This window comes from Schistocerca serialis, chromosome 1 (genome assembly GCF_023864345.2).
Source record: "Schistocerca serialis cubense isolate TAMUIC-IGC-003099 chromosome 1, iqSchSeri2.2, whole genome shotgun sequence".
Taxonomy (NCBI): domain Eukaryota; kingdom Metazoa; phylum Arthropoda; class Insecta; order Orthoptera; family Acrididae; genus Schistocerca; species Schistocerca serialis.
In genome coordinates this window covers 1,065,987,831-1,066,008,577 of record NC_064638.1, presented here as the reverse complement: position 1 = coordinate 1,066,008,577, position 20,747 = coordinate 1,065,987,831, and the positions used below count along the sequence as shown (strand labels likewise).

Genomic DNA, 20,747 nt, shown 5'->3' with positions numbered 1-20,747 from the left:
CAGCATTTCTTTAAAAAGTGAAGAAGTCTGTAGTACACAGTACTAAAAGTGCTTTGATATTGCTAAGAGTGTGCTAAAAGATATATCCAAGTTCTGGACCATACTTACACATCAGCAGTTATTTGAAAACTATGTTGCTAATATAATTCAACAACAATGTTTTTTAAATTTTTTCCGGTGTTTACAAAGTACCCCGCCCCCCCTTGTTATTGATCGCCGTGGAAAATACTTTGGTAATGCTAGGATTAAGCACTTTTGCCGGCCCGACCTAGTGGGCTACAGTGAGAAATCACTGCTCCAGCGCCGAAAAAGGGAGGAGAAAGTGGCGCCCGGAGGAGGGGCTTCGCAGCAGGCGGTCACTCTGCCGCGGCGGGCACACAATCAACGCCCGTAACGAGCGGACAGCCGCCGGCCAAGACGGCGGCGCCGTGCAACTAACACAATAAGAGGGTAGGGGGAGGGGGGGGCGGAGGGGGTGGCAGCTGAGAACCGCGGCCGCAGTCAGTCACTGATTACCAGAAACTCGCTTACTGCCAATTACGGCCTCGGACCATTGATACGCCCGCCAGCCGCCACCGCGGACGCCTAATTGGCCCGCCGACGCCGGCTCGCTTTGTTGAGGCCGCTCATTTGGGCCTCCCCCCCCCCCTCCCACCCCACTACTTGCTACTTGCTCTCGGCACCCTGCCACTGTACGTGCCGACATCCGGCCTACTGTTTTTACGCACCGAGATCCTACAGAACAGAAGAGGCAGGTGTACGATCTCCCCTCAGTAGCTCGCTCGGACGTTTGCACTCCGATATGTGAAAATGCTCTGTTTCACAATGGCGGCGGCTTTTTCAGCAACTCTTGTTGAGACGAAAGAGAAAGTGGCTGCTTGTTAGTTTAATTAGGCGACCTCTTTTCAAAATGACCGCGGAATGTATGTTAATTAACTGGCACGGACGGAGCCACATCCGTTGCGTCTTTGCATCCGAGATTTTCTGTCTATCGAGACAGAAATGTGCACCAGCACACCAGAATCTGAAATCCCGCGGAGGAATCCTATAGAAGAGTTGCTTCCTTCTTTTGACTCTATTGAAAAAGAACTTGTTCGATTACATATTACAACTGACAGCAACGAAAACACTACAAACATTTTACAGAACAGGGTATTTAAACAAAAACTAATATGATTTCTTAAGACCAAACGTTCGGTATGAATGAAGACAGAAACATGGTGTGAGATCTCTGTCGGGGACGAGTTTCCCAAACTCAAAACACCAGCGACGCAGGACGAGCAGCGAGCCGGACCCTATACGGCGTGCGCCCCAAACGAGGGCACTGGAGCCATTCTGCAACCAGAAAAGGTAGGCGTGAGGATGCTCTTCCCTTGCTTAAGAATGGACGCCTTGTAGTTATCCTGGTGGACAATGAGAAGTGTGCTGGAAACTGATGGACCCATGCAGCCACTGTGACTGATTATCAAGAATTAACATGTGAAGGTGAATCCTTCTCGCCTCGCTGAGAATAGCCGTTTTTACCTACCTTAAGCGGAGGCGGAAAGCAAGTGGGCTTCAAAAATTTTTAGACTTTAGCATACCTGAAATTCCCAGTCTTTCCTGCGTGAAACAGTTTCTGTTTTATATACACTATTGGCCATTAAAATTGCTACACCACGAAGATGATGTGCTACAGACGCGAAATATAACCGACAGGAAGAAGATGCTGTGATATGCAAATGATTAGCTTTTCAGAGCATTCACACAAGGTTGCTGCCGGTGGCGACACCTACAACGTGCTGACATGAGGAAAGTTTCCAACCGATTTCTCGTACACAAACAGCAGTTAACCGGCGTTGCCTGGTGAAACGTTGTTGTGATGCCTCTTGTAAGGAGGAGAAATGCGTACCACCACGTTTACGACTTTCATAAAGGTCGGATTGTAGCCTATCGCGATTGCGGTTTATCGTATCGCGACATTGCTGCTCCTGTTGGTCGAGATCCAATGACTGTTAGCAGAATATGGAATCGGTGGGTTCAGCAGGGTAATACGGAACGCCGTGCTGGATCCCTCGTATCACTAGCAGTCGAGATGACAGGCATCTTATCCGCATGGCTGTAACGGATCGTGCAGCCACGTCACGATCCCTGAGTCGAAACATGGGGACGTTTGCAAGACAGCAACCATCTGCAGGAACAGTTCGACGACGTTTGCAGCAGCATGGGCTATGAGCCCGGAGACCATGGCTGCGGTTACCCTTGACGCTGCAACACAGACAGGAGCGCCTGCGGTGGTGTACTCTACGGCGAACCTGGGTGCACGAATGGCAATTTTTTCGAATGAATCCAGGTTCTGTTTACAGCATCTTCACGGTCGCATCCGTGTTTGGTGACAAGCGGTGAACGCACATTGGAAGCGTGTATTCGTCATCGCTATACTGGCGTATCACCCGGCATGATGGTATGCGGTGTCATTGGTTACATGTCCTGGTCACCTCTTGTTCGCATTGCCGGCACTTTGAACAGTGGACATCACATTTCAGATGTGTTACGACCCGTGGCTCTACCCTTCATTCGATCCCTGCGAAACCCTACATTTCAGCAGGATAATGCACGACTGCATCTTGCAGGTCCTGTACGGGCCTTTCTGGATACAGAAAATGTTCGAGTGCTGCTCTGGCCAACACTTTCTCCAGCTCTCTCATCAACTGAAAACGTCTGGTCAATGGTGGCCGAGCAACTGGGTCGTCACAATACGCCAGTCACTACTCTTGATGAACTGTGGTATAGTGTTGAAGCTGCATGGGCGGCTGTACCTGTACACGCCATCCAAGGTCTGTTTGTCTCAATGCCCAGGCGTATCAAGACCGTTGTTACGGCCATAGGTTGTTTGTTCCGGGTACTGATTTATCAGGATCTATGTACTCAAATTGCGTGAAAATGTAATCATATGTCAGTTCTAGCATAATATATTTTCCCAATGAATACCCGTTTATCATCTGCATTTCTTCTTGGTGTAGCAATTTTAATTGCCAGTGGTGCACATACGACAATTTTTTCGTGAGATATAATGGTTTTCCTGACACTGTGTGCAATGTGGCATTTAAATGCCACGCCTTCCTTCTTGCCCCATGCAGAGATAATGCACAGCATTCTTTTACTCGTTGTATATTATATCATGCTTCTATTGTTTTATCGCTTCAATGTTTCCTACCTTCATGGAAAAACCCAAAATTTAAATGAATGTGTGAGTTCTGTCATTTGGAACCGGTTACCGAAAACTGTATTTGTTCAGCTTGCAACCGTCAAATTTGGTGTTTGTGATGCTATATTATACTTCAATGATAGTTTAATTAGAAAACTGGACGTTTTGGAATTATTGTGCATAAAATCTAGCGGAAATACTGCAAAATCCTCGGTGCAAATAGATAAAGAGAGAATCAGCAAAGCAGATATCACTAATTTAAAATGCACAAAAGAAGCCAGACAGAAAAGAAGAGGGACAAAGAGGAGAAAAGAAGATCAGTATGACTCAGATGGTGCTCAGTATGGTGCAGGAAAATATTAGTGGTAAGTAATTCTCATCAATAGCTGTACTAGAATTGCAATATTAAACTTTAAACAGATTTTTCTCAAAAATACATTTTTTTTTTACTTTCAGGTACCATTATTTGATAAACTAATGGGGTTAGAAACATGAAATTTGGTCAATTTGTACTGCAGATGGTAATAAGCTGTTACAAGTAAATTGAGAACCACCAAACCCTCAGAAACTGTTTTATAATAATTAATGTACAAAAGGAAGTTAAATTTTACTAGTGAAAGAATAAATTCTTTTTTCTTCAAAAGCATAAGAGGTACTATGTTCATTTTACTTGTAAATTGAGGCATGTATGTTATACATATGCAGTAAAAATTTCATTGTTTTATCACTTATAGTTCTTTTGAAAAGTGTACCTATTCAAAGGGCAAAATAGCATTGGCCGAATAGGGATAAAAACTGCCTTCCGTCTCCCCTTAAACAACCAGGCCGTGTCGAGAATTCAGGCACCCCACACGCTATGGGAGGGAGCGTACACGCAAAGCGCCAAGAATTCGCATAGGGATAGTTGCTGTGACTGTGCGGAAGCAAGTGGCTCTTCCGTCGGTCGCCAAGATCAGCCTTTCGACACCGTGATATCGCAGCTTCGGCCACACCACCCATAACGTGCATAGAATGCGGAGATCGTACCTGGGCATTGCCATAAAGCCACGAGTCGCCGATGAGAGCAACCGACTCGCACCACGCACCTTCGAGGACACGCGCCGTGTTGATGCAGTACAACCCACCGACATTACCACGCGTCGAATGATCACGAGTGTAAGATGATTGATTCCCCCCTTTTTCGGACCGATGATCTCAGCCGTTTGGCCCCATAAGACCCTACCAAAATTACCCCCTCGTTCCCTTTAATAGCTGAGTCGCGTCCACGCCGTCAAACCCGCCCTGATTTTTGTTTTGTGTGTAAAAGTTACTGAAATAAAGGCGGCCATTACATGTTTTATTCATCTAAAAAATCCGTTCGATTCTCTTATCAGTCCCTCGTGTTTGATTTTATTTAATTATTGAGGTCACTTAATTTTTGGCTCACATCTCTATGTCATTTTATGCAAGAGATCAGAAGTATTCACAGTTCATTACATTTCTAGAGCCCAGTATGGGGAAATAAAATTAGTGAACTGCATGTCCTTTTATGCAACAGATCAAAGAATTCTCGTTTCACTACAGTGAGGTGAACTTCCGCATCGAAACCAACAGTTTTTCGTTGGCACCGGTTGTAAGTGCTGGTTCGTGTGGTTCCCAGCAGGGGCTATCCCTAGTACTGCTAGCTCGCTCGTTCCTTACCCAACGGGAGTCGAGTTGAGATGGCGATAACACAGCAATAGGTGCAACTCAGTAACGAACGTACAACGTATGAGATTTTAGAATTTCCCGGCGCAGGAAGATTTTGAATATTTCTCGGGAATCCATCAGAATAGCGTCGTCCTGAAAGCGCCATCCAGCTGAACACCCGCGAAATATTCAAAAACTGCACATAGAATTGAATACCTCGGAATGGTGTTTTATTATAAAATGGTAAAATTATTAAGATTCTAATTGATAAGAATAATGCAATAACACCTCCAAGTTTATTAGGGATTGACCGTAGAATTGCGTATGCAAATAAGAAGTACCATTCTGGTTGAATATGGACAGGAGTTACTAATGGGTTGGCAGGTACAAAATTATCCGGATCTCCTAGGAGGTAAGGATTAATCAAGCACAATATAATTAATAATGATGTTATTAATACAAATGTAATAGAGTCCTTGAAAGTAAAGTATGGGTGAAATGGAATTTTTTCAATATCTCCATTTAGCCCTAAAGGGTTATTAGACCCTGTTTGGTGGAGGAAAAATAAATGAATTGCTGCTATTGCAGCAATAATAAATGGTAGTACAAAATGAAATGTAAAGAATCGATTTAATGTTGCATTATCAACAGTAAATCCTCCTCACACTCATTGAACTAAATCTGTCCCTAAGTATGGGATTGCTGATAATAAATTAGTAATTACTGTTGCACCTCAGAATGATATTTGACCTCAAGGTAAAACATATCCTATAAATGCAGTTGCTATAACTAAAAATAGGATTACTGTACCAATTATTCAGGTGTGTATGTATATATAAGATCCGTAGTGAATTCCTCGTCCTACATGTAAATAAATACAAATAAAAAATATAGAAGCTCCATTTGCATGTAAGGTTCGAATAATTCAGCCATTATTTACATCTCGGCAGATGTGAACTACACTACTAAATGCTATTTCAATATTTGATGTATAATGTATAGCTAAAAATAGTCCAGTTACAATTTGAATTACCAAACATAGTCCTAGTAGGGACCCAAAATTCCATCAAAATGAAATATTTGTTGGTACGGGTAAATCAACTAAAGAGTTATTAATGATTTTAATTAAAGGATGTCTCAATCGTAAGGGTTTATTCATTAGTAAATTATCTTATTTTACGAATAGGCCCCTGGTTAATGTTGGTGATTTTAACAACTGCTAATAGTGCTAAAAATAAATAAATTATTATTATTATTGTAATAATGAATGTTGGTCTATTATAAAGTTTTTCTAAAGATATTGTTATTTTTTGATAATTGATTGAATTATCAATATTTATAGTTTCAGTATTTTTGAAAAAGTCTATAAATATTGTTATATCTAAAATAATTAATGTTGATATGATAAATATTCATATTGTTAAAGTAATAATTATTATAATTGATTTAGGTTGAAATATTTCGTTTGATGCAATTCTCGTAATATAAATAAATAGAACTAATATACCACCAAGAAATGTTAAAAATAAAATATATGATAACCAATATCTTTCCATTATTGTTCCTGTTATTAGTCCAACTAAAAAGGTTTGTAGGATAATGAAAAGCATTATTGATATTGGGTGTCTTAATTTAATAAAATTAATATTTATTACGTTTGATAGTGATATAATTATTATTTTGATCATTTCAGGGGTTAGTTTATTTAAAATATCGGTTTTGGGGACCGATGATGGAAAGCTTTCCACCTCTGAAGTTTTAAAAGCGGGGGCCAGACTTATTTCCGGTTTACAAGACTGGCGTTTTTTTTTAACTATTAAAACTAATGTTTATATTCTCTGTCTTTACTTCTTTATTGATTTATTTTGCTGGTGTTTATGTTTTTTCTTCTAAACGTAAGTATTTATTAATGGTTCTTTTGAGATTAGAATATATTGTTCTTTCTTTATTTATGTTGGTTATTGTTTTTCTTATTGAGTTTGATTATGATTATTTTTTTCCTGTTATTTTTTTGGTTTTTTCTGTTTGTGAAGGTGCTTTAGGTCTTTCTATTTTAGTTTCAATAATTCGTTCTCATGGTAATGATTTATTAAATTCTTTTGGTTTATCTTTATGTTAAAGTATTTATTTATAACTATTTTTTTGATCCCTCTTTGTTTAGTTAATAATTGTTGATGGTTGGTTCATTCTTTAATGTTTCTGTCTAGTTTTGTTTTTATGATTTGTGTTTATTCATATGCAGATTTAAATATGATTAGATATTATTTTGGTATTGATTATTTTTCTTTTAGTTTGATTTTACTTAGTTTTTGAATTTGTTCTTTAATAATTACTGCTAGAGGTTCAGTTTATTTAAGTTCTTATCATTCTAATTTTTTTGTTTTTATAGTTTTAATTTTAATGATTATGCTTTATTGTTCATTTGCTAGATTGAGTCTTCTTTCTTTTTATATTTTTTTTGAGGCTAGATTGGTTCCTACTTTACTTTTGATTTTGGGTTGGGGCTATCAACCTGAACGTTTGCAGGCTGGTGTTTATTTAATTTTTTATACTTTGGTTGCTAGATTGCCTTTATTATTAGTGTTATTTAGGGTTTATGATTTTTCTAATACTTTATACTTTCCTTTATTGGTTGATTTTGGTTCTTATTATTTTATGTTTTATGTTTTTATAATTCTTGCTTTTTTAGTTAAGATGCCAATATTTTTGGTTCATTTGTGGCTTCCTAAGGCCCATGTTGAGGCCCCTATTTCAGGTAGAATAATTCTTGCTGGTGTTTTATTAAAGTTAGGTGGTTATGGTATTTTTCGTGTTATAAAGGTTATTTCTTATTTGGGTTTAAAGTTTAATTATTTTTGATTATCTTTAGGTTTATCCGGTGGGGTTATTGTTAGATGTATTTGTTTTCGTCAGGTTGATTTAAAGTCTTCAATTGCTTATTCTTCTGTTGCTCATATAAGAATGGTTATTGGAGGATTGATAACTATGAATTGATGAGGTTGTATAGGTTCTCTTTCTTTAATGGTTGGTCGTGGTTTGTGTTCTTCTGGTTTATTTTGTTTATCTAATATTATTTATGAGCGTTTAGGTAGACGAAGATTATTAATTAACAAGGGTATAATTAATTTAATGCCAAGAATGGCTTTATGATGATTTCTTTTGAGATCTTCTAATATAGCCGCTCCTCCTTCTTTAAATTTGGTAGGTGAACTTAGATTATTAAATAGAATTATGTCTTGATCTTCTTTTAGATTTCTTGCTTTAATTTTTTTGTCTTTTTTTAGAGCTGTTTATACTTCATATATATGTATTCTTATTCTCAGCATGGAAATTATTATTCTGGTGTTTATACTTGTTCTCTTGGTTATTTTCGTGAATATCATCTTTTATTTTTACATTGATTGCCTTTAAATATTCTTTGTTTAAAGGGGGAGTATTTTTTTGTTTAGTTTGCTTAATTATTTTAATTAAAAATGTTGTTTTGTGGAATCAATGATATGAATTTTTTCATCTTAGGCCGTGAATTTGTTTTCTATTTGTTCTTTAAGTTTTTTTTCTTTATTTTTTTCTAGAACTATAATTTTTATTTTGGGTATTTATTATTTAATAATTGATTATAGAGTTTTTGTTGAATGAGAGCTTTTTAATTTAAATGGTTCTATGGTTGTTATGACTTTAATTTTGGATTGAATGTCTCTTATTTTTATATCTTTTGTTATGTATATTTCTTCTTTGGTTATTTATTATAGAGAGGATTATATATTGGGAGAAAAGAATATAAATCGTTTTATTATTATTGTTTTAATATTTATTCTTTCTATAGGGTTTTTAATTATTAGTCCTAATTTGATTAGAATTTTATTAGGATGGGATGGTTTAGGTTTAGTTTCTTATTGTTTAGTTATTTATTATCAAAATGTAAAATCTTATAGTGCGGGTATGTTAACTGCACTTTCTAATCGTATTGGTGATGTTGCTATTTTAATTTCTATTGCTTGAATATTGAATTTTGGCGGTTGAAATTATATTTATTATTATGATTTTATTTCTAATTCTTTTGAAATAAAGCTTATTACTGTATTAATTGTTTTAGCAGCTATAACTAAAAGAGCTCAAATTCCCTTTTCTTCTTGACTTCCTGCTGCTATGGCTGCCCCTACTCCTGTTTCTGCTTTGGTTCATTCTTCTACTCTTGTTACTGCTGGGGTTTATTTATTAATTCGTTTTAGACCAATATTAGATACTTATAATTGTGGTTGATTCTTACTTTTAATTGGTTGTATAACTATGTTTAGGGCCGGTTTGGGTGCAAATTTTGAATTTGATTTGAAGAAAATTATTGCTCTTTCTACTTTAAGACAACTTGGTTTAATAATAAGAATTTTGGCTATGGGCTATCCAAAACTTGCATTTTTTCATTTATTAGCTCATGCTTTATTTAAGGCATTATTGTTTATGTGTGCAGGTTCCAAATTCATAATTTAAAGGATTCTCAGGATATTCGTTTTATAGGTTCAATTGTTAATTTTATGCCTTTAACCTCAGTTTGTTTTAATGTTTCTAGTTTATCTTTGTGCGGTATACCATTTTTAGCAGGTTTTTATTCAAAGGATTTAATTCTTGAGATGGTTTGTTTAAGATGAATTAATTGTTTGATTTTTTTTCTTTATTTCTTTTCTACTCGTTTAACTGCTTCTTATTCTTTTCGTCTTTTTTATTATTCAATATCTGGTGACAATAATCTTTATTCTAGATTTTCTTTTGACGATAAGGGTTATTATATTTCTTTTGGTATAATTGGTTTATTGTTTGTTGCTGTTTTTGGTGGTAGTCTTTTGTCTTGGTTAATTTTTCCTGTTCCTCATGTGATTGCCTTGCCTTATTATTTGAAGTTTTTAACTATTACTGTAGTTGTTTTAGGTGCTTATTTGGGTTATCTTATTTCTAATTTTGATTTTTCTCAAAATTTATTTTCTTTAAGTATGCTTTCTTTTGTTAGATTTGCTGGTTCTATGTGGTTTATACCTTTCATTTCAACTAAGTTTATTAGATATTTTCCTTTAAAATTGGGTTATTATTCATCAAAGTCATTTGATTATGGTTGAGGTGAATTATTTGGTGGTCAGGGTTTATATAGACTATTTATTTATTTAATTAGTTATATACAAGGTTGATATGATTCTAATTTTAAGATTTATCTTTTAACTTTTATTTTTTGAATATTTATTTTGGTGGTATTATTTTTCGTTTACTTAAATAGCTTATAATTAGAGCGTGACACTGAAGATGTTAAGGAAGTATTTTTACTTTTAGGTATTTATAAATATACATATATTATTTTTACAGTGAAAATGTAATGTTTTATTTAAACTATATAAATTTTAGAAATGTTAACACTCTAAGCGCCAAGCCCGTAAAATTTACGGGCCTGGGATCGCGCGAAAATCACCAAGCCCGTAAAATTTACGGGCCGCTACATTTAATTTCATTCAAAACACTGCAACGTTATTTCTACGGGTTTGGCCAGCGCTATACGTTTTTCAGATGTTTATTAACAAAATGCGTCCATAGATGTCACGGCAGCGCTGTAATTCATGTTAAAACTTATCTTTGCGTTCTCAGTCTGTATATCATTCAGTTGTTTGTCATCATGTTTCGGCGCGGTTTATCAGACGCAGAAATTGCGGATTTGATCAATCATAGCGACACTCTGGATAATGTAGAGAGTGATTCAGACGATTCTGAATGCAATGGTGTGTTTGAAGGTACGTATTTCCGAATTTTCCACGTAATTGTGCAGTACGCACATATCTGTTGAACATGTGTAAACGATGTATGTAGTTACACATAATGTGATATTCTTTTTAGAAGACGAGATTGATGACAGTTTGTCTTCAGATGAAGACGAGAATGATGTTGAAGGTGTTGCTTCAAATCCAGCAGCTGTGCCGTATCCGAAAGACAGTGAGTGGACTGCAGTTGACACCTACCGACCTCTGCCTGTCAACACGACACCCAGGCAGATACTAGTGGATATTGATGAGTCGAGTTCTGTACTGGATTGCAGTAAAGTGTTCCTTACTGACAGTGACGTAAATGAACTCAAGAGACAGACAAATTTGTATGCATCACAGACAATACAGAAGAAAAGAAGAGGAAATAATCTGAAGCCCCATTCAGTTTTGAGTTCGTGGAAGCCAGTGACTATAAGTGAGATGAGGCGTTTCTTGGGTATTATTTTCCACATGTGTGTTTCGAAAAAGCCAAAAATTGCGGACCATTGGAGCACTAATCCTGTTCTTAGTTGTAACTTTTGTCCCCATGTCATGAGCCGTTTGCGTTTCACTCAGATACTGTCATGCTTGCATCTTGTTGACAATTCAAATCAGAAAAAACCAGGCGAAGATGGATTTCATCCACTTTACAAAGTTTTGCCATATTATAATAATTTGAAGGAGCGATGTATCCAGGCATATCGTCCCTCAGAAAAAGTGACAATTGATGAAGGAATTTGCCCATTTCGAGGTCGTGTGAGTTTCCGTGTTTACATGCAAAATAAGCCTCATAAGTATGGACTGAAAGTATATGCTGTTGCTGAAGCCAGTAGTGGCTATGTTGTAAATTTTGAAGTTTATGCTGGTAAGCATATTGTTGACAATTCTTCGTCTGCGGTTATTTTGCGATTGTTGTCTGACAGCAGCTTGCTGAACAAAGGCCACACTGTGTATTTAGATCGATTTTATTCCAGTCCAGAGCTATTTCAGCAACTGGCAGAGAAAGGCACTGGAGCTGTTGGTACTGTGAACAAATCCAGGAAAGGATTGCCTAAAGATTTAGTATCTGCTAAGCTGAAAAAGGGCGAAATGTCTTTTCGGCGTAAAGATAATGTATTGGCAATGAAGTGGAAAGATAAGAGAGATGTGTATACATTGTCTACAAGGCATCAAGCAACATTTGGTACGCATACTAAGAGAAATGGGTCTGTAGTATTGAAACCACTTCAGGTACTTGATTACAACCTCAATAAAATTGGAGTGGATATTGGAGACCAACGCCTGCAGTACAATCCGTTCCAGCACAGAACTGTGAAATGGTGGCGAAAATTATATTTCCATTTGCTGCTTATGGGAGTATCAAATGCATTTTGGCTGTACAATGCAGTGCACAGGAAGAAAATTACAATAACAGACTTTATAACAGTGCTTGCAGTTCAGCTTGTTGAAGACGACACACTTGAATTCATTCCAAGAAATGAAGGAACTGTAGGTCGGCTAACAAAGAGACATTTTTTGCAGCACATACCTGCAACTACTAAGAAGTATGCTGCTCGTGTGTGTCACGTGTGCAGTTCCAGGAGCAAGAAACAGAGTGGCAAGGCTTCTCGCAAAGAGACACGATACGAATGTGAACAGTGTGGCGTTGCACTCTGCCTGGAACCTTGCTTTAAAATTTTCCACACTAAAAAACAATATGATTCTGTGTGAAATTTATATGTAATACTGTATACTATCAGAAACATGTAATGTAGTGCCACAATTTTGGTTAAAAATAAATCACAATTGTATTCCCTTATTCGTATGACTTTTTCTAAATTCTTAAAACATCTAAGTGATTTCTATAACTGTACCTTAAAGCTGTGCATTGTAAAGTAGTTTCTTTCACTCAGAATTAAAGTAGAAATGTGCAGCTTCAAGATGGTACCAAATTTGCCACAATCCAAACAGTAGATTTGATGCAGTAATTTTTTTAATATTGGTAAAATTGCCCGGTTTCTAGGGACGGGTGCATAAAATAGGCCTGGTACAGAGAGTGTTAACGGAGTTTAACCGCTAATATAAAAAGTTAGCAGCTTTCATATTGGCTTTACATTTCCTTAATTGCAACTTTATAGTTCAATTATATTATTAACAGTAATACGCGTCTTTTTGGCTTCAATTAATAAGAATAAGGGTATTTTATTTACCAATCTTCCAGGTCGAAACTGACTGCAATACTTCGCTTCTTATTCTATTTAAGGTTGATTGATTATATCAATACTTTTTGAATGCAACCCAAATGTTATAGTTAACTACAACCCTTTATTCTGCTCATTGTAAGGCTCCTTGATTTCATTCATGGTATAGCCCACCTAATAATACTGTAATAAAAAATATTGTTGATACTGTTCAGATTATAATGTTTGAAGTTTTAAAAATAATTACAATTGGAAGGATTAATGCGATTTCTACATCAAAAATTAAGAAAATTACTGCAATTAAGAAGAATCGAAGTGAGAATGGTATTCGTGCTGATCTTTTTGGGTCAAATCCACACTCAAATGGTGATCTTTTTTCTCGGTCATTAATTAATTTTTTTGATAATGTTGTTGCAAGGATTATAACAATTATTGGAATAATAAATCTAATAAAAATTATTGTAGATAAAATTAGGATTGTTTTTCTTGATTTATATCAAGCTTTTTGATTGGAAGTCAAATGTACTATTTATACTAGAAAAACAATTATCTACCTCATCAATAAATAGAAATATATAAGAATAATCATACTACGTCTACAAAGTGTCAGTATCATGCTGCTGCTTCAAACCCAAAGTGGTGTCTTGGTGAGAATTGATTTATTGAATGTCGAAGTAGACATGTTGATAAGAAAATTGTTCCGATAATTACATGTAGACCATGAAATCCTGTTGCAACAAAGAATGTTGATCCATAAACTGCGTCTGCAATGGTGAAGGGTGCTTCTCAATATTCATATGCTTGAAGTATAGTGAAGTATAGTCCTAGTATTACTGTGAAGAATAATCCTTGTAATGCTTGAGTATGATTAGATTCTATTAGACTATGATGTGCTCATGTTACTGTTACTCCTGACGCTAAAAGAATAGCTGTATTAAGTAATGGAATTTGTATAGGATTGAAAGGTTGAATTCCCATTGGTGGTCATAATATTCCTAGTTCAATAGTAGGTGCTAGTCTTCTTCTAAAAAATGCTCAGAAAAATGAAACAAAGAATAGTACTTCTGATGCAATAAATAAAATTATTCCTCATCGTAATCCAATTGATACAAATCCCGTATGTAGTCCTTGGTATGTTCCTTCTCGGACTACATCTCGTCATCATTGGATTATAGTTAGAAGTGTAATTCCAAATCCAATTATAAATAAGTTAATGTTAAATAGGTGAAATCATTTTGCTAATCCTGATACTAGAACTATTGCTCCAATTGCTCCTGTTAATGGTCAAGGTCTGTAATCTACTAAGTGGAATGGGTGGTTTGAGTGAGTTGTTAACATAAGTTTAGTATACTTCTCTAGAATATAAAGTTCTTAAAATTGAGAAAACATAGGCCTGAATTATTGCTACTGCTGATTCTAGAATTAATAGAAGTATTTGTCCAATAATTAATAGTGAAATTAAGTTTATTGCTATAGATGGTCCTGTATTTCCTAGTAACGTTAATAGTAAGTGTCCTGCAATTATATTTGCTGCTAGTCGTACTGCTAGTGTACCTGGTCGAATGACATTTCTAATTGTTTCAATTAATACTATAAATGATATTAATGCAGGTGGTGTTCCTTGTGGAACAAGGTGTGCAAATATGTGATTTGTATGATTAATTCATCCAAATAATATAAATCTTAATCATATAGGTAGAGCAATTGCAAATGTTAATGCTATATGTCTTGTTCTAGTAAAGATGTACGGGAATAATCCTATGAAATTATTAAATATTATTATAATAAAGATTGAAATGAAGATGAATGTTGTTCCATTAAATGATTTTGGTCCTAGCAATGTTTTAAATTCATTGTGTAATGTTAAGTTTAGTTTATTTCAAATAATATTAATTCGTGATGGTGTAAGTCAAAATATTGATGGGATTAATAATAATCCAAGGAATGTTCTAGTTCAATTTAATGATAAATTGAAGATATTAGTTGATGGGTCAAATGTTGAAAATAAGTTTGTTATAATTTTCAATTCAAGTTCTTTATATCAATTGTTCTTTTTTCTGCTCTTTTAATAAGGTTTTGTTTAAATGAGAAAAAGTTTATTTGATTAAATAAAATTAATGTAGTCGAAAATATAATAAATAGGGAGAATCATATGAGAGGGGATATTTGAGGGATTTGGATTGAATTCCCCATCAGAAGTAGTCGTTAATTTACTATTTTTTGGTTTAAGAGACCATTACTTACTTTCAGTCATCTGATGTATTTCAAGGTGTACTAATTATTTAGTTATTTTAGATTGACACTCTAATGTAATATATTTTAACTAACTCCTTAGATTATCTTAGATAATCACTTGATAAATAAGTTTACTGAAGTTCTTTCAATTACAATTGGTATAAATCTGTGGTTTGCTCCACAGATTTCTGAGCATTGTCCAAAGAATAGTCCAGGCCGGTTTATTGTAAATGTTCCTTGGTTTAGTCGACCTGGCGTTGCGTCAATTTTAACTCCTAATGCAGGCACTGCTCATGAGTGTAGAACGTATGATGCTCTTGTTAATACTCGTACTTCTGTATTTATTGGTAAAATTGTTCGGTTATCTACATCTAGAAGTCGAAATCCGTCGTTTTCTAGGTCTTGTTCTGGCGTTATATAAGTGTCAAATTCTACATCTATAAAGTCTGAATATTCATATCTTCAATATCATTGTCGTCCAATTGTTTTAATTGTAATTATTGCGTCTACTGAATCATCAAGTAGATATAGTAGTTGTAATGATGGTAGTGCAATAAAAATTAGTGTAATTGCTGGTAGTGCTGTTCAGATTGTTTCAATTAAATGCCCGTGAAGTATGTTTCGGTTTGTATAGGCAATGAATAATATGTAACTTAGGGCATAGCCTACAATTACTGCAATTAATAATAATACGACTATAGTATGATCATGGAAGAATGATAGTTGCTCCATTAATGGTGAAGCTCCATCTTGAAGGGATAAATTTGATCATGTTGCCATTAATTAATTTTTCTAATAAAAGGTCAAACCTTTATTTGTAGAGCTTAAATCTACTGCACTAATCTGCCATATTAGAATCTAGAAATTAATGGTAGCTCTGAGTAACTGTGTTCCGCAGGTGGGTTATTTTGTAGCCATTCTGTTGATCTTCTTATATTAGCTCTAAATATGATTGCCCGGTTTGTAACCATTCTTTCTCATATAATTACAATGAATATAATGATTCCTACAATAGAAATTGTGGACCCAATTCTTGATACTACATTTCATGATGTATATGCGTCTGGATAGTCTGAATATCGTCGTGGTATTCCTGCTAGTCCTAGGAAGTGCTGAGGAAAAAATGTTAAGTTTACTCCAATAAATATAATTGTAAATTGGATTTTTAATCATATATTATTTATAGTTAATCCTGTAAATAATGGGTATCATTGAATAACACCTCCTATGATTGCAAATACTGCTCCTATGGATAACACATAATGGAAGTGGGCTACTACATAATATGTATCATGTAATACGATGTCAAGTGATGAATTTGCTAATACTAATCCTGTTAGTCCACCAATTGTAAATAGAAAAATAAATCCTAAAACTCATATAACGGTGGATTGAATTTGAATTTAGTTCCATATAGTGTAGCTAATCATCTGAATACCTAGATTCCTGTAGGTACAGCAATAATTATTGTTGCTGATGTAAAGTATGCTCGTGTATCAACGTCTATTCCTACTGTGAATATATGATGTGCTCATACAATAAATCCTATTAGTCCAATTGATAATATAGCATAAATTATACCTAATGTTCCAAATGATTCAATTTTTCCTCTTTCTTGACATACAATGTGAGAAATAATCCCAAACCCCGGTAGAATTAAAATGTAAACTTCTGGGTGTCCAAAGAATCAGAATAGGTGTTGATATAAAATTGGGTCACCTCCTCCCGCAGGGTCAAAGAATGATGTATTTAAATTTCGATCTGTTAATAGTATAGTAATAGCCCCTGCTAATACTGGAAGCGATAAAAGGAGAGAAGGGCTGTAATAGCTACAGATCAGACAAATAAAGGTGTTTGATCTAGAGTTATACTTTCTGATCGTATATTAATTGCTGTTGTAATGAAGTTTACTGCACCAAGAATAGATGATACACCTGCTAAGTGAAGTGAAAAAATAGGTAGGTCTACAGATGCCCCCCCATGTGCGATAGCTCCTGCAAGAGGAGGGTAAACTGTTCATCCTGTACCAGCACCGTTATCTACTATAGAAGATGTAAGAAGAAGGGTAAGTGAAGGAGGTAGTAATCAAAAACTTATATTATTTATTCGTGGGAACGCTATATCTGGTGCACCAATTATTAATGGTACGAGTCAATTACCAAATCCACCAATTATAATAGGTATTACTATAAAAAAAATTATTACAAATGCGTGGGCTGTAATAATGACATTATAAATTTGGTCATCTCCAATTAGAGATCCTGGTTGACCAAGTTCAGCACGAATAAGTATTCTTATTGATGTTCCTACTATTCCTGCTCACGCTCCAAATAAGAAGTATAAGGTACCAATATCCTTATGGTTTGTTGAGAATAATCATTTTTGCGGTAAGATGGCTGAATTTAAGGTGGTAGACTGTAAATCTACTTATGAGATGTTTCTCTCTTACCATACTTTAGGTCTTATATTCAATTATGATTCTAGACTGCAATTCTAGAGGTGTAAAATTTTACTAAGGCCTAAAAGATTATTCTTTTAATTATAACTTTGAAGGTTATTAGTTTGTTTAACTTAAGTCCTTAGTATAATGAGATTAAGGTTGATGTTGAGATTAATCCTATTGTTGAAATTATTACTGTTATAGGAAGAATAATTCTTGATTTTTGAGACTTTATTTTTATAGATCACGAATTTTCTGTGTATGATATAATTAGGGCTGAGAATCTAATACGTATATAATAATAAAGTGTGATTGTAGTTAATACAACCATAATTGTTATAATAGTTGTTATGTTATTTTCCATCAATGATTGTATTACAATTCATTTTGGTAGAAATCCAAGAAATGGTGGTAAACCACCTAATGATAAAAGGGATAAGAATATTATGAATTTAATTTCAGTTTTTATATTTCTGGCTGAATAGATTTGATTTATAAAAAATAGATTTATTTGCTTAAATAATAGGACCATAATTAATCTTAATAGTGAATAAATAATAAAGTATAGTTCTCAAATGTTTTCTCTAACTGTTAGGGATCTAATTATTCACCCTAAATGTCTAATTGAGGAATATGCTAGAAGTTGTCGTAGCGATGTTTGATTTAGACCACCTATTGCCCCAATAATAATTCTTAGAATAATAATTGTTCAAATGAAAGTTCTTAGTTGAATACAATAAGATAATACTATTATTGGGGCAATTTTTTGTCATGTTATTAGTGTTAAACAGTTATTTCATCTTGAAGCTCCTATTACTTCTGGAAATCAGAAATGAAAGGGTGCAGCCCCAATCTTTAATAATAATCTAGATCTAATTATTATTGATGGAATAAATTCTGTTTCTCATCCTATTGGATACTTTATTTGAATCAGCAAAATTGAAAATAATAGTATTGTCGATGCTATTGCTTGGACAATAAAATATTTAATTGATGATTCATTTATTATTATATTTTTATTTCTTGTTAGGAGCGGAATAAATGAAAGTAAGTTGATCTCAAGTCCTATTCAAACTCCAAATCAGGAGTTTGATGAAATGGACAGTATCGTTCCTATCATTAATGTTGATAGGAAGAGAAGTTTTGTAGAGTTGTTGGTCATTAAAAAGGAGAGGATTGATACCTCTATAAATGGGGTATGAACCCATTAGCTTGTTTAGCTTACCTTTTTACATTAAGGTGTATGATGCACGTTAGTTTTTGATACTAAAGGAGGTAGTTTAATTCTGTCTTATGTAATTTTTAATGAAGGTAATTTTATTTACTTGATTTACCCTATCAAGGTAACCCTTTAATCAGGCACTTCATTTATATTTAATATATAAATTAAAAATTTTTTTTAGAAATTTGTTTATGTATTATTTTGGTTATTTCTAATTAATTTATCTCGGTTAGGATAATCTGAATATATATTATATATAATAAATAATTTATATTAATATATTACATTTAATTAAATTTAAATACTTATAATGTTATTTTATAATTATTAAATGATTATTTTAATACATTTATTTACCTAGGACTATAGCTACTTATGTTTTTAGCTTAAAATAGGTTATTATATTATAAATTATATAATAATATGTAAATTAATATTAAATATTATTATAATTGGATATAATAAATATAATTAATATTATTAAATATAAAACTTTATATTAATATAACTAATTATATTAATTATAATAATATAATTTAATATATTAACTATAATTAAATTATTTAACTAATTAATATTTAAGTTAACTTAATATAAAGTTAATTTTATATTAATAACATATTACATTAATTTACATAATTATATTAAATATATTTATTATATTATTTAATCTTTCTTTATTATTAGTGAAAAGAAAGATTATATAAGAAAGAATATAATACATTTATTGGTATAAATGTTCCATATTAATCTTTATTTATATATAATAGAGAAGTTGTTGTGGTCATTCTAGGGAGCGTTTCTTTTTTTTTTTGTTATTTTTGTGTTTATTTTCTTTTTTTTCTTTAAATATTTGAATCGTTTATTTTTTCTTATTTTTATAAATTTTTAAATTTCTTATTTTGTTTCCAAAAGTTTTATTCTTGCTTAATTTATTCACTTTTTTTTTGTATTATATGTAAGTTTTGTTAAACTAAATGTTCTATTTTGCAGTAATTTGATTTAATTATCAAGTGATTTTGGATTTAGCAATTGATTTAGTATTGGCATAATTCGTGCCAGCAGCCGCGGTTATACGATTGATACAAGTGAATATTATTGGTTAAAACAGTTATTTATATTTTTAGGGTTAAAATATAAATTTGTAAGGTGAAATGTTAAAATTTATTTATAGCTCTTTTTATGAATCTGTGAAATTTGAATAATAAACTAGGATTAGATACCCTATTATTTTAAATGTTAATTATATTTACCTGGGTACTATTAGTTAAGGTCTTTAAACCCAAAGAATTTGGCGGTATCTCATTCCATTCAGAGGAACCTACCCCGTGATTGATAATACACGATTTACTCTACTTAATTTATTTGTTTGTATATCTCCGTTATCAGAGAATCTTTTTAGAGTTATAATTCTCAACATTTATAATTATAAAGTATTTCAGGTCAAGGTGCAGCTTATAGTTAAGAGGAGGTGGGTTACAATAGATTTTTGTATATAACGGATTTGATGGTGAAATACTATTAATGAAGGTGGATTTGATAGTAATTTAATTTATTTAATTTAACTGATATTGGCTCTGAGGTGTGTACACATCGCCCGTCGCTCTCATTATTGATTATTCTATTTTATTATTTTAATTTAGCTTCAATTTAGATGAGATAAGTCGTAACATAGTAGATGTACTGGAAAGTGTATCTAGGAAGAGTGAAAGCCTACATGGAATGATGCACAGCATAATTGTCCTTGAAAGTACGGCACTCCACCCTCTACAGTTCTAAGCATTCTACGATGGCACTAGAAGTTTCAGCGCATTTCTGTCACAACCAGTAAGTGCTCATTCACTGTAAGCCTCCGCAGGAGCACTGAGAAGATGAGCAATGAAGAACATCTGAAGAATAAATCACAAAACTTTAATTCCATGATTGGAGTCAGTCGTTATGGGATGAAGATGATAAACAAAACTATGGCGACAAAGGATTAAGGCAATAGGGAGGAGCAGAAGGAAGCACGAATCATCGCCTTGTACCATACGTCAAGCGG

At 33.7% G+C, this 20,747-nt stretch overlaps 1 protein-coding gene across 1 annotated transcript; it reads left to right on the top strand.

Annotated features, from left to right (window-relative positions):
* Positions 1-10,686: 10,686 nt before the first annotated feature.
* On the top strand, positions 10,687-12,339 carry LOC126455401 (piggyBac transposable element-derived protein 4-like). Its single transcript, XM_050091171.1, has one exon. The coding sequence runs from the start codon at positions 10,687-10,689 to the stop codon at positions 12,337-12,339; it is 1,653 nt and encodes a 550-aa protein (XP_049947128.1).
* Positions 12,340-20,747: the final 8,408 nt, after the last annotated feature.